Here is a 14,584-nt window from a genome sequence, read left to right as displayed (position 1 = left end):
GTAATAAAAAGCGGAAAGGCATTAGAAGACAACGTACGAATCATTTTCAAACGAATAATATTTGGAGACATATTTAAGTACAAGAAAACGCATACCGGCAGACATGGGTATGGGACTCGAGACAATTGTTCAAATAGAAAATGTTGAACACTTAAATAGACTGCAAAATTAAGTAAGCTCATCGAAACAACTTTGTAGGATATTGAGGACTTCGAAAATTCAGAAAAAAATTAGCGCCAGCAGCATTTAAGTCAGCGTCATGAATGAAGAAAAGACATACATAATGTTGATAATGGGAGAAAAATGTCGACGTAGGCGTATCAGCCTTAGAAGATGTGATCCGCTAGAACTCCACTCAACGCTTGATAGGCGACGATCGGAGCTTTTTCCCCTCCCCGGGAAACAGTTCGATTTACCTCGATGTGGATCTGGTCAGGGGTCCTTCTGTTTGTATGGTGGCGACTATTTCTTCGAGTCGCTGTAGGGCTTTTTGTTCTTGCATCGCTAATTTTTTCATCGCCTCACGATGCTCCAACTGTTTCTGTTCGATCATTTGCTCAGCGCTGAAAGAAAAAAACAGAACCTTTTCTAGAGCAACAGATTCTGCTGAATTGTAGTTATGGATGAAGTACTAGTGGATTTTGGGAGGGTAGAAATCAGCAAAAGTAGGAAGCGATTAAAATAAGGAACAAAAAACTAGTAACTACGGATTTGCGAGAAATGATGGACAAAAAATCATACGAAGAATGAATAGGCGTGCACCGTTTTGGTAGCAGTTACCGTTCGATATCCAAAGGAGAGAAAATGTTCAGAAAAAAAAAATCTCCAGAAGGAGTAAGTCCCAAGTTCGACCTAACAAAACCTTACTCTAACAACTGGTGGTCTGCTAACATCACGATTTTGTTCTGAAGAAGGCGACGACGCCGAAACGTTAACCAGAATAAAGATCAATAACAATCTTGGTTCTGCTCAAAAAGTAGTAAACAATCTCCAGAAGGTTTTCAGAATACTGGCACATAAAAAAAAAGAAAACTGCACAAGCTCAAGAAGAACTGCACAGCGGAAAGTGATTTTCGTACAATTCATGTACCGTATACCAACCTTCCATGACCCATCCAGTAATCCACGAAACTCACCCAATCGAAAAACGCTTTCTCTCCTTGTTGAACACATGTTTTGTGCTCTCATTCATATCACGCATTCGTTTCTCGCGTTCCTGTCGAGATCGAATAGATTGGTCCTGAGAAGAAATGGAGGTGGATTAGAGAATACATTGGATTTATCTATTTAAAAGAATTACCATTGAAAGACGTCGAAATTTGTTCACAGCGAGATCTGTTTGTGCTTGTTCCAGATCTTTTAGACGTTTCTCGAGTTTCTGTCGTAAAGCATCAACTTGTGCTTGATGCGCCTCTTCGGTTTGTTTTCTAAACGTGATGATCAACGTACGGTGAGCACAGAGTGATGTCGTCACTTACCGTCGCTGCTCAAACTCCTTCCGTATATGAGCACGGCAACGTTCCAATTCTTGGCTAGCATGACGTTTCGCTTCTTCGTAGCAGCGTTCGGTCTCAGCCATTTTGTAGATCCACTCCGGTATCTGAATAGATAAGGAATAGATAAAAACTATGAAGCTGGAAATAGGACTTGGATACGGTGTTTATGCGTCTAAAAGTAAGTTTTGTAGCAAGTTGACAAATAAGATCTGAAACAACTCGGTGTATGTAACTGAGAGACCTGGATTACTCATATCACAGGCAGACTGCACGCTGTTACCGTTGAAATATATTTTTGGAAAATTAAAATTATAAAGGATAAAGTCACTGGCGTATTATGCCACTCGAAATGCGCCTTTTTTGAAAATGATTGAAATAAAATCAAAGTAACTGGAATAGATAGAAAGGATATAGAAGGACAAAGAAGTTGGGAGGGTGACTAGGTGGCAAGAGACATTAGATGGATGGAAAGCAAGAACGGATTTTCTCCCGGAGCACAACAAAAATTAAAAGTTTATGACGTTCTCCTATGTAGTAATAATAACATAATATACATAATAATAATATAATAGAATGGTGGAAAGCGGGGGAGTTACCAAATAAAATATGTATTATGAACTATGAAATGACCCAAAGAGAATGAGGATGATTTTCTGTATGAATGAACGCAGAGAAACGAACCATAAAACAGAGGCAACATCGAGAAAATAAATGATAAAACAGTTTAGATGCTCATTTTTATTTTTGACGACTACATAAATCCATGAATATACATATATCCATATATCTGAATATCTATATACATAGATAGAAAAGGGATTCAACAGACTACTGCGTGAGTGTAGAAGAAATGATTCATGAAATAGCCTGGATTTTTGATCTCCGAAAAAAAATTGCTTCCATCCAATTCACTATCTTTTATTGCTTTTGATGAATAAAATATGAAATGACAGTAACCAAACGAGTTACAATTCGAGGGAAAAGTAGTTAAAGTAGCTTTTTGAATATAGTCGGTTCTACATACTGCAAGCCATCCGAAAAGAGATGGTGGCTGGTGGTGTTTTCGATGAGTACACGTCTAGACTGAGGATGGATGGAAGAGTTAGCTGTCCGTCAACAAGTGCAACTACATTTCAAAAGAATGTGTTACTATCTTTATAACTTTACGTCTTGGGAAAAGTCAGAAAAAATGAACTCACATCCCCTGTGTGCGACGAAGACGCCGACAACGAAACGTGATCCGACATCGCGTCCTCGCTTTTGCTCTGAAATTAAGGGAGGATTACGTGGTTCTCCGCTAGTTGCAAACTAAGAACAAATAAAAATGAAAAATTTGACAAGGAAGCAAGAATATCCTCGGAAAGACTCTTGAATAATTAACTAGAACCAGTCATTAAAAGCCCTGAAGTCCTTGAAGGTATGTTTTCCTAGAGAGAAGCCTCGTGGTTACTAACTGAACTTATGCCAATATGTCCTTCTCACACAGACACAAAACCGCCGAGCGATTCTCACGGATCTCACGAACAGGAAAGCGGGTTACGCTCGGGCGAAAAACTCTCAATTCTCAGAGTTCGGCTCTCTAAGGTTTCACAGGATTTTTTCTATACTTGGATACTATCTTAATCGAATATAAGGTGGGAAAAATGCAAACTATGAATAAGGGCAAATATTAGTGAAGAAAGAACGTGGAGGGCTATGCTAAGAAAACGAGGAATGGGAGAAAAGTTTTGAGAAAAGCTTAGTTAAAATTGTCCAAAAATTCGAAGTTGATGAACAGTTTTGGGACTCAAGCCCGTCTTTTTAAAAAAAAAAAAACCGATAACAAACAAAAGAAAGTAAGGGAATTTTTTTTAGAGAAAGCAGAAAGCTCTCGTTCATTTCTCTAAAAAAATACATGGCATTCGTAAATGGGATAAACAATTATCCAGGATTTCTCAGAATCAGGAAGAAAACTTAAAAAAGACGGAAAACGGCCAAAAACAGAAGACGGTTTAATTCTTAAATTGGTTGTTTTTTCATTTTCTCTTCTTTAATCGTTCGTTCCACTACTTTGAGCAAGCCTCTTTTCTTTTTGTTGTATTAGGAGAAATCGAAAAAATACATAAAAATATGTATAAATACGACGGAAAATAACTGACCATCAGCAGAGAAAATAGTGCCATAGTGCGAGGACGAAGCGTTGCAAAAGGACAGCGCTATGGTGGTTTGCGCGACAAATCCGAGATGAAGTCAGTGACAAGAGGAAGATGGAAGAGGAGGAGCGTCTTCGCAATAAACCACGTGAGATGCAAACAAACTTTGCTATCAGACGAGAATCTCAACGGATCACTGAATTTTTCACAAAACTGAGCGACATATTGTCAAAAAATTAGAACCGGTGCCAAAATAAAAAGAACATTCAACAACGAACGTCTTTGACGACGTCTGAGACCGTCAGTCAGAACGCGCCTCCCGGCTCTCCGTTGGGAATAGAAATAAGCAGATATAACGACGTGGACGTAGTGTTCTACGACGATTCCCAACACATTCGTGCATCCATGGATATGAGGCAAAAATTGGTTCGGAGAACTCTCGTGAATCCCATCGAAAACATCGCACTCATGAATCAGAAATCGTGCTTTTATTATGCTGAACCGAAATTGAGGTGGTTTGCCTCTGTGGCCGCCCAAAGATGGATGGGCAAATCCGCGAGGTTTCTAAACGTGTTACAAAACTTTCCATAGATTCCAATAATATCCGTCTTAAGCTGCGGAAATTATAGAAAAAAATATTGAAAAAATAATAATGGACAATCTCTTAGGATTTCCGACTTTTAGGATTAAACACTTTGAAGATGTATGGGGTATTTCAGCTGCAGGAAAAAAAGGAAAGTATTGCATTGCCCTTTCAATTATTTTTTCCAGTTTGAAAGAAAAACTTTAGCCATTATAAGAATTTCAAATCATAGAAGTTATTAAAAGAAAAATAAAGGAAGGAAAATATCTTTTTGAAAATCTCGAACCTCTGAGATTCAAGGATCGTATGGATGGGGCAATGAGACAAATACTATTTCTGTTGGGAATTGGGTAGTGAGCACATCCGGACAAAACAGGGATATTTACAAGCAAAAAGAGCGCTATTCATTCTATTTTCTTCTTTTCTGTCATTTTCTTACTTTCCGTTATTCTTTAAAAAAAGAATTTTATGCGAAATACTAATTAATCTTAAAATAGAATATACTGAGCCACTACTGAGAAATAGAAAGAAGATAGAAAGCGGAAGATTTTTTCCGGGGTGATGTTTCAGTGAACCCTTAATATATGGAAGGCCAGTAGTGGGAAAGATAATCCGAGAACTCTTTCGGAGTTATGACAATGAATTTTCGGACGCTTCGAGCGGCACTTGGCAACAAAAGCACCCAGACTTCGCACTTTTTCGTCGTTATAGGAATTCGAATAGATAAAAAAGTAATGAAATGGAAGAATGTACTTGACAGCGAATAATGGATTATTGACGAACTATTCCCGTCGGTACAACAGAGGTACATAAACGATGAAAAGAGGAGGAGATTCTGAAGGATAGGCGGGGAGGAGAAAATGCGAAAACTGATCCCCCTCTTCCACACTGGATTACAAAAAGTTTGATTTCCATTTTCAAAAATAAAAAAGAAATTGATATTCCAAGTACTGTTGGGAAACTTTATGCGAGCAATTTTGACTCTGTAGCTTCTGTAAGATTTCCACGAATCATAGAGTTTCTGTGGTCGGTGTCACAGTCAAGGACCAGTTCTCGCTTTGAACACAATGATGATGTTTTGATTAAGCGCGCTCTAAGTATGGGCCTAAAAGAAGTAGATGGGCGTCGATTTTGAGGGATTTGGAAATCAGAAACTACCAATTTCAGTTCAATTCCCGACTACAGAAGGGATGAAAAGTACCAAAGTAAAAAAAAAAAAATCCCTAACGAATACATACGTCAGAACCGGATTACGGTGTTATTCCCATAAAAAAAACTAGATTCATGTTTATTGATATGGTTTTTAATAAAGCATACTGTTTCAATAAAATCAGCGTTGGGATTGTCTAGAAAAAATGGTTTTTTCGATGTCATTAAGTAGGTAAATATTTTTAGGAAATTGAAATTTTTCTAGCTTTATCTACGTATTTCATAAACTAAACAAATTTCGGTTTTCATCAAGCAGATACTTTTTTTTAAATTGAAAAATAGCCACTTCAAAAATGGAAGTTGAGAATTTCAAAAGAATCGCAGTTGATCCCAAGGTTGGAAGTTTTGTACACATAAGTAGAAGGTTTCCCCTAGGAACAAGTCCAGCAAGTAGCTGAACGATGAATTCCAGCAAGTTCCACCATTCAATCCATTTCATAAATGAATTTCATGCCTCAAGCAACGATAAAGACATTCAGATATGCATTAGGCAATGAAATTGGCGTTTTAGAGCCATGCTGGAGGTCTTTGAACAAGCATTATGGTAGTTGCACCGAATTGAAAAGAATTTCAGTAGAATGAAGTGATCAACAGTGGTGTCTGGATGTACGGTACAGACCGGAACACACGCCTTTGGAAGCCAAACACGTTCTGCAGCTTCCCGGGGGCGAAAAGTGCATCGGGTCCGCGTTTCGGAATCACGAGTTTGGACGGATATGAGCTGGAGCTGAGCGCACACGCGCCGCACGAATCCACGGAAAGCAACATTCAGTTTTTGGCGTAAACAGAGTATGCCATTTGCAAGCAATTCCATCCATTCAAACTAGTCCGATCCAGTTAGAAAACCTCTACATTGAGTTCAACTCGGCAGCTTTATGAGGCGAAGACATAATTTTGGAGCGAACACAGCATATAAACGGAAAATGTTTTCCACTAGGGAAATCTTAGTACACAAGACGTTGCACCAATAAAAGATTTATGGCAGATTTAATGGGGCTCAAAGAGTAGAGGAAGTTCTAGAATTTATAGGTTCGTGCTGTGATTTCATGTTCAGAGATACAAGAGTGTTTCAAAACTGCAGATATTTTTTCTTTTCTTTTTCAAACAAGAAAAAAAGAGCCATAACGAAAATCTGTAGTGACATCTAAAAAAATTCGCACAGATTTCAATGTCTGGAGTCAGACTAACGTCTGAGGAGATGAAAACAAATTTCTAAGCTGACCATAGCCTGGGAATATAATTCGTGAAAGCCACGAATTTGCGTAGTAGATCTATTTCTTTAGAGCATATAAGTTTATTTTTGTTGTGTGAACTGTGTTTGTTACGGTTTTTTTGTTGGTGTTATCTTTACCAGTTTTGGCTGGAGCTATTACTATGTTGTTAACTGATCGTAATTTAAATACTTCTTTTTTTGATCCAAGTACAGGTGGTAATCCGTTAATTTATCAGCATTTGTTTTGATTTTTTGGTCATCCTGAGGTTTATATTTTAATTTTACCAGCATTTGGTATTATTAGGCAATCAACTTTATATTTAACTGGAAAAAAAGAAGTGTTTGGTTCTTTAGGTATAGTATATGCGATTTTAAGAATTGGTTTAATTGGTTGTGTAGTTTGAGCTCACCATATGTATACTGTTGGTATGGATTTGGATTCTCGAGCTTATTTTACTGCTGCCACTATGGTAATTGCGGTTCCTATTCGTGTAAAGATATAAACCCTTACTAAATCATGAGTTTCGTTACCTCAAGTCGGGAACGACGTACATACCACAAAACAATTACCAGCAAGCAATTCACATTTATACGTTTGATGCTTAACACGCAAAATAGCAATTGTGCGAAGCAGGATGATGTCGTTTTTATGGGGCGCATGGAATGACCACCAATAGGAGAATCGTTGATGCATGGAGATGAGATGTCGATTGAAGGGAGAACGAAGGGAAAAAAAACAGCTAGGAGATTTTTAAGGATGATATGAAAAGAATGACGAGAGAAGTGCAGGCCACGCAGAGTAGACGCACAGCGAACGAGAACGAGCAGAAGCAGAAAAACGATTATTCGTGGATGAAACTTTCTCACGCATCAGTTTTTAGTGAAGCAGAAGATGAAAGAAATCTCATCATTTAGGAAAACAATTAATTGATGAAAATCATCCTAACTACTAGGACATACTGGGACATATTTGTGGCATGAGTATGCGTTCACGCATTCAAATGCATACGTATTGTTAACGACGCTGTGCTGAAGAAAGGCGGGACCGGATGTTCAACCAATAAGGTGTCATTCAATAACATGCGTAGGACACACCTTCTCTTTTTACATCATTCCGAGGTACATTTTAAAACATGATCTTATAGTTACTTTCGAACATAGGACCCCTAAGAGTGAGCCTGGACCGTTTTTTTTTTTCAGGAAATATGCTCCGATGTTCAAAACTTCTAAGAGACAAGAGATTAATGAAAACATTAAGGTCATAAAAACAATTGCGTGATTTTTCTTTCAAAATCTAGCTCAGATAGAACATTTCAAAAAGCATTTGCGAATTGGAAATGTGATGGGACTCACGGTGTCCATGCAGTGCACATTTACAGAAGAAAAATTGACTGTAAAAGTAGATAGATAAGATAAAAAATACGATGTGAAAGTTCTCACAATACCATGACTTTTGAAGGAAGCAGATCTGAAATGAAAAAAAAAACGGCAGAACTGCCATTCATATAAAACCAGTGACCAGATGGCGGGCAACGGATTTTTTAATTAAATGATCGAATTCAAGTGAAAACAACTAGTGGCGACGGTAAACAGCCCAGCCCGACGAACTGAAAATTGGGGAATGCTGGCTTTATGGGTAACTAGGGAAATCCAGGTTCCTATTCATGAACTCATTTATTAGCTGTCTGCCTAGATAAAATCTGAGCTACGGAATTTATTGGCATACATGCTGTTGTTATAAGATGAATTTCATGTCACCTTATTCAATTTGCCCTCATAAAATTTCCACAGAAAAGACTTCCATGCTCAGTTACGGTTCCTCAGTTTGAATCCTAGTAGCGTGGAATTTTCGTGTCAACGAACGAAAAATTTTCAAAGTTAAGGGATATAGCACAAAAGAAAAATGATGGAAGTGTCTGTGCGCTTCATTCGATTTCCGTAAGTTCACACCATAAAAGGAAGGTGCTCTTTCCTACAATTTTCTGATTATTCTAAGTTAAACACTAGAAAAGATCGCTCATCATATCTCAATTCCATTTCGGCTACTGATCCTAACTGAGTTATTTGCGAATTGTTCGCAAAAATCAACAAAAAAAAATTTTATTTCTTCTTTTTTTTCTATTGTCAAATATTGGGGTACTGCTGAAAAATTGCATAGAAACTACAAATTATCCTGCAGCAGCAGATTAAACTTTGCTTTTTGTTTAATTTTGGCAACGATGCGGAAAGTTGCAGTAAATGTGAATTCGTGAGCTCATTGATGTATTAAAAATTAAAAATTCTAATTAGAGAAGCAGAGCGGGCAAGATCCACAGAAAAAGCATCAAATCATCATTGAAAGGCTTGCTTATAGGAGTTATTACCATTTAAATTCTAGTTCTAATTTGAAGAAAAGAGCTGGATAACTGTTAGAATCCAAAAAAATTAAATACGGGAAGTTTGCAGAACGCTTAATATCCTTTATATTTTCAAAAATAGGTAAAAAGGGACACCACTTTTCTTCGCATAGTTATTCGCCTATAAATTTCTGCCGAACTATGTACCGGGATTAGATTTGAAATAATAGCTTCAACCATCTACATCCAGTTTGAAATAATCAGGATTCAGACTGCTGAATCCCGATTATTTCAAACTGTGGATGGTTCAGGAAGAATCAAAATAAAAAATGCTTTAGTATAATAGTAACGGTCGACGAATGACATAAATGCCCACAATTTGTTCCCTGTTCAGCATGAAACGAGCAAAAGTCAGCAAAAGCTTCTTTAAATGAGGTCCATCCAAGCACATTCATGGTCCAGCAGTTTCAGCTAATCAGCTTCTGATGAAAACCGTCAACAAAAGGGAATAGCTGGCCATCATTGATTGTGGATGACGTTGTGGTAACGTTGGATTGCGGAAATGGCTATGTAAATGAAACCTACATGCATTAAAAACCGACTAAAAGCGTTTTTTTTTAAATTTTTCCTTCATAAATCTCCAAGATTACAGTGTCGAATCTCTGGAGAGCTAGAAAAAATCATCATCTCTACCGCAGCTTTGAGTTGAGCAATGAATTTCTTGTCAAGAACTAAACTCACCAACGGATTGAAAAGAAGGATTTCAACGGGGGAAACAAATTAAAATAAAATAGCTGCAGAATTCCCTGCAGAGGGAAAGAGGGAAATTGAAAAGTCAAGAGAGCTGTTCCTCATCGACAATTTCTTCCTCTTATATTTCTCGGTCTCATCTGCTCTTCCATTTTCTTCTGGTTTACAATGAAAGATGATCCTTTGAGAATTCGATTGTCTCGAAACACTCTGGAAATGATGGAAGACATGCTCTTCTCCAATCCGGGTGGGTATGGAGAACAGAATTCTGCTGTTCCCGAAATACATAATCGAGCCGAATAGTAGAAATAGAGAGGTACATGATGACGTTCTCCAATATTCACGCGGAAAGATGACCTGGACCTATTAAAATATTTTCTGGAAAAAGTAGAAAAATTAGGAAAATAGTCTGCTGTTTCGTTAAATTATGTGAAGATATGGAAAAGATACTGAGGGAATTGTTTTCCTAATAGCTGATAAAAAAATGGTGAAAAATAAATAAACGAACAAATATATCTTCTCTGCAGTTATTGAAAAATAACAAAAAAACCTTTTTTCGATGGAGGATAGAGCAACGCAAATCCTCGAAAATCTCATCAAATCAATTAGGCTGGAGACTTTATATTTTTCGAAGACGTTGGTAAAATTCTGTGCTTAGCAGTGCTGACTATTACACCAGTAATCTCGAACTGATTCTCTTCTCAAATTTAGTAAATTCGATTTTGGTGGCTTGTCTCGTATTAAATCCGAAAAAATGTTGGGTGTGAAATCTGCTTCACAAGATTATAAAAGGGAATCTATTGAAACGAGGTTATGCAAGGCGTATCTCCCCAAACATCCAGGATTTCATGGAAATATAGAATTTCCGATAGGGTGATCGTGGAAAGATGGGGAAAAAATCCTCAGTATTACGTCTCTACATAAGCACTGAACACTTGAGCCTTGAGATATGTTCACTGCTACGACAAGTGGTTATTATTGAACGAGATGAGGTAGCCGGAAAGAGCACTCGTATCACAAATCATACGAGAAAGAAAGGAGGGGGAGAAAAAACTGAGATGTACTATAAATAAATAATAATAAATATTAATGTATTATACTATTACTGTATCTGTTGCCTTTTCTTAAAAAACGATTTAAAATTAAAAGCAGCAAATTTCTAAGCTATTCTGTCCAGTTTCTACCTGCCCTAAGAATTTCTCAGGAAAAGAAAAAAGAAAGAAGGATCAGCTCAAGTTATCAGAAATAATCCTGGATCAGCGCAAGTTATGAGAAACAATTTCTTCATGAAGTATTCATGAATTCAGAAATACCACGAATATCGCAATTCGCCTTCGTTTGCAGAAGAGCAGCGGCCATGCAAATGTTGCGTTGAGTTAGCAATTGGGACATTGTTATTTTTGATTGGAACGGAGTACATGGCGAAAAAAAGCCGTCATGCTTGGAGCTTGGATAGGAGGAGAGAAAAATCAAAAAAAAATAACGCTGGAGTGTTTTGAGGGAGTGAGAGAGGAGATATTGTACGAGTTGCTAGATAGGACTAATTAAGCAAGATTAGTTTCCAGGCAGATTTAAATTTGACCGATGGGTTATTCGATCCGGATAGAGGACAAAACTTTTGAAAAAAATAGCGAATTTTCGAAAGATTGTAACAAAAATCAGCAAACGGAAAATATTGGAACGGAGCCCGAAAAAAAAGTTTCGTCAGTTTGGAGAGGAAGCTAAGAATTTTTGCAGCTTTTGCAGCTGACTAGCAAAATTGGCACGCTGCCTTCCCTGAGATTTTTCAAGTTCATTCAGTAGAAAATAGATAAAACAGAGTTATGGATTAACTGCCCGAATAACAAGCTTCTTATAGAGAGCATAACTGAGTGATTTCGTATGTTGAAGAAAATGAAAAGTGGGGGGAGAATACGTAAATTTTATCCAGAATTTCCAACTTCCTACTTTCTATAAATTAAATGAAGCATAAACATCCTTCGCACATTTAATTCATAATCTTCCAGATAAATAATTTTACTATACTTTGTGAGTTTTTTTTGGTCATCAATCTACTAAATAATCCTTGGAGTTTTCCGAGCGTTCAAAAAGAAAGTAATTTCATGATTTTGCTGCTTTACTACGAAACACAAGTAAATGTGTAAAAGAACTATAAAAATAAACTTTAGAAAATATTCAATAGGAATATATGACATACATTATTTGGACCTTATTTTGGCTATTTTTTTTCGGGGGAGGGGGGGGGGGGGTGAGGGGAGGAGGACTTATAGGCGACAATCCAATCGAGTTTTCTATGAGACTCTAACTTCATTTTACTGGGAATTGGCAGAAATAAGAAGTTCTGCAAAAGTCGCAGCTAGTCACAGTATTTGTGTTAAAATAAGTTGTATGCGCATTTCTGCATGTGTCCTTCCACAAAAGAATTTGAAATAAGTCTAGGAGTGCATTTGATTTATTCCCGAGCTTTTGGATTTAGACAAAGAATGCTGCGTAGCCTCAGCACCGCCGGCCCTCTGTTCACAAAAGAGAAGAAAATTTTAGCAGATGATTAATTCATAGACGAAGCAAACGGTGCTGACAAGAATAAAAACTGAAATCTTCCTGGATTTCCTATCCTACAGAGCAGGTGTTCATTTTCGCTTATGAAATATGATCGTATTCGACGGGAGGAAGTTGTGTTACCTGTTTTTTGATCAAAAATAGGAGCGAAGATTGTAAACGGGTGGTTTTCATAGGATCTCACATGAAAAGGTGGTCACTATGGGAAAATTGTGAACAACTCTATCTACTTTCTTATTTCTCCATAACCATTCTTTTTCTGGAGGTGAGGGGAATGAGAAACTACAGTCATTTATAAAGACATCTGAACCCGTTACTGTTTTTGTCAAAGAGGACTCTCAATCAAACTGAGGACGATGAAAACAGAGGTGTGAAGCCTTGTCTGTGCTCTCTCTGGTCCAAAGTTTTATTTTACATGGTTTTCATCTTAGTATTTTTCTTGGACTAGCTATCATGGATATGTTTGAGACAAGGTTGAGGAATGGAACAAATCCCTTGGGAGTTTAATCTGTAAACAAAGAAATGATCCCATCAAAAAAGCGAGAAACTCTGAAACCCTGAAATTTCACCTGTTAAAGGTATCACCCCACAAATCTGAGGTGGTACGAATTTCAGGTAGAGTATTCGTATACGGGATCGTAGATTATAGAGAGAGGGTTGATTCCGTCCATTTCTTGTTAATTGGCGTAAAAATGGCCCGGAAGATCTGGCGCGTGCAAAAAGCTGGCGCGCTCCAATCGAACTCGAAAATCGTTGTAGAAAATAGCGCTCCGGAAAGCTCGAAGCCGCATCATTCGGGGCATTTTTTACGGCAATTAGGTTGAAATGACGGGATCACTCTCCTCCCCATAATCTACGTCCCCGTACAGGCGTAACCCCCCTGAAATCTGTACCACCTCAGATTCGTGGGGTGATGCCTTTAAGTAACGTATCGTGAAAAAGAGTCTTAAGTAGCAAGTTGAAATCTTTAAATAGTAAAATAAATTATAAACATTATAAAAGATTCCCAAATGTGATTTCGATTCCTCTTTTGGTTTCTCCTAATGAGTTCCCAATGACTCTACGGGATTGCATAACTATACATAGATCATATCTGAAAAACGATCTTCATTAATGTCCTCTTTGACGTCACGTGCTTCATAAATCCCTTTGGGACCCAACAGATGAGTTATCTATCCACTCTTCTCACTATTACCCTACGCTAGACGAGGAAGTGAAACTGAGCAGAGATGTCCGGGTGTTTATGTATGCATGTTTGCGGATTCGTTGTTTATGCATCATGAATCCGTAAGGAATATGTCCTTCAACAGCAAACAAGCGCAGAAAACGGGAAGCACGTCAAAAATTGCTTTTGCAAAATTATTAGCTTCGCTAATTTTTTTTTTCGAAGAAAAAAGCGTCTGTTTTTAGGTTTAAGTTTTTTTGAAGAATCTTTTCGAATGTGTGCTGAGAGGAACCAAAAAAAGCAGCGCGCAGTGCTAATTTACTCCCTTTCGCTGATCATTTATCTTCTTGACGTAGGCAACTGAAAAAACAACGGACCACATGTGAATTGGGGCTAATTTTTTGAGATTTCGAGAGGATAACCAGAACGGTAACGATTAGCTAACAAACCCTCTTAGGTTAGGCAATTTTCTACTACACATCTGCTTTTCTGTGGAGAAGAATCCCCACGCCAGAGAAAAAACTACTTAAAATGGAACTGCAGGCGAAAAATGTTGGCAGAAGACGAGGTTAGAAAAATATTTTTAATTTTTTGCTACTACGTGGATGTTGCTGGAAAGATACCCTAAAGGAAATCGTAGACATACCTTCTTCTGCTTGAATAACACTCTTTGGCATTGATCTGATAGTTTTCGTAGCATCATTTCGATCCTGAAATTGATGTGCTGTCACTAAACTTTTCTTGTCATTCTTTGACCTTCTGGCTGAAGTAAAACAGCAGAGAAACGGAAAGAAAATATTGGTAACAAAAAAGAAACAACGAAGACTGAATGAATATCATCTCTACAGCGGATCACTACTATGAGTTACACCAGAACTATTCAGAAAAGCTGCTTTTGTCCTCTCTGCTATGCCAGATAAGAGGAAATGAAAGTAGAGAGGACAAGACCACTCGCTCAGGGCAATTTGTATGAGTAATTAAGTAATTTGTGATTGTTATGAGTTGTTTAAGTCCCTAGCAGTACTGTAGCAGAGGTAAATAGCCGGCAAACTAAGCAAAAATGGTAAAGCAATAGTCAAAAAAGGATCAATCACTGGTTTTTTGAGGATACGATTACATGGAAATCGTTCAAAGGCATCAC

General features: G+C 37.6%; 1 protein-coding gene across 1 annotated transcript; it reads right to left on the bottom strand.

The window, feature by feature from the left end:
- Window positions 1–412: 412 nt before the first annotated feature.
- RB195_003867 (uncharacterized protein) lies at window positions 413–14,146 on the bottom strand (the record flags this gene model as incomplete). The annotated part of the gene is made up of 6 exons (XM_064201706.1): window positions 413–563; window positions 1,137–1,240; window positions 1,301–1,427; window positions 1,479–1,600; window positions 2,696–2,761; window positions 14,090–14,146. The coding sequence occupies 6 exons, from the start codon at window positions 14,144–14,146 to the stop codon at window positions 413–415; spliced, it is 627 nt and encodes a 208-aa protein (XP_064057587.1).
- Between the last annotated feature and the right edge of the window lie 438 nt (window positions 14,147–14,584).

The sequence above is a fragment of the Necator americanus genome, chromosome IV (genome assembly GCF_031761385.1).
Source record: "Necator americanus strain Aroian chromosome IV, whole genome shotgun sequence".
Classification (NCBI taxonomy): Eukaryota; Metazoa; Nematoda; class Chromadorea; order Rhabditida; family Ancylostomatidae; genus Necator; species Necator americanus.
The sequence above is the reverse complement of the archived record's forward strand: the minus strand, read 5'-3'. Positions and strand labels throughout refer to the sequence as shown.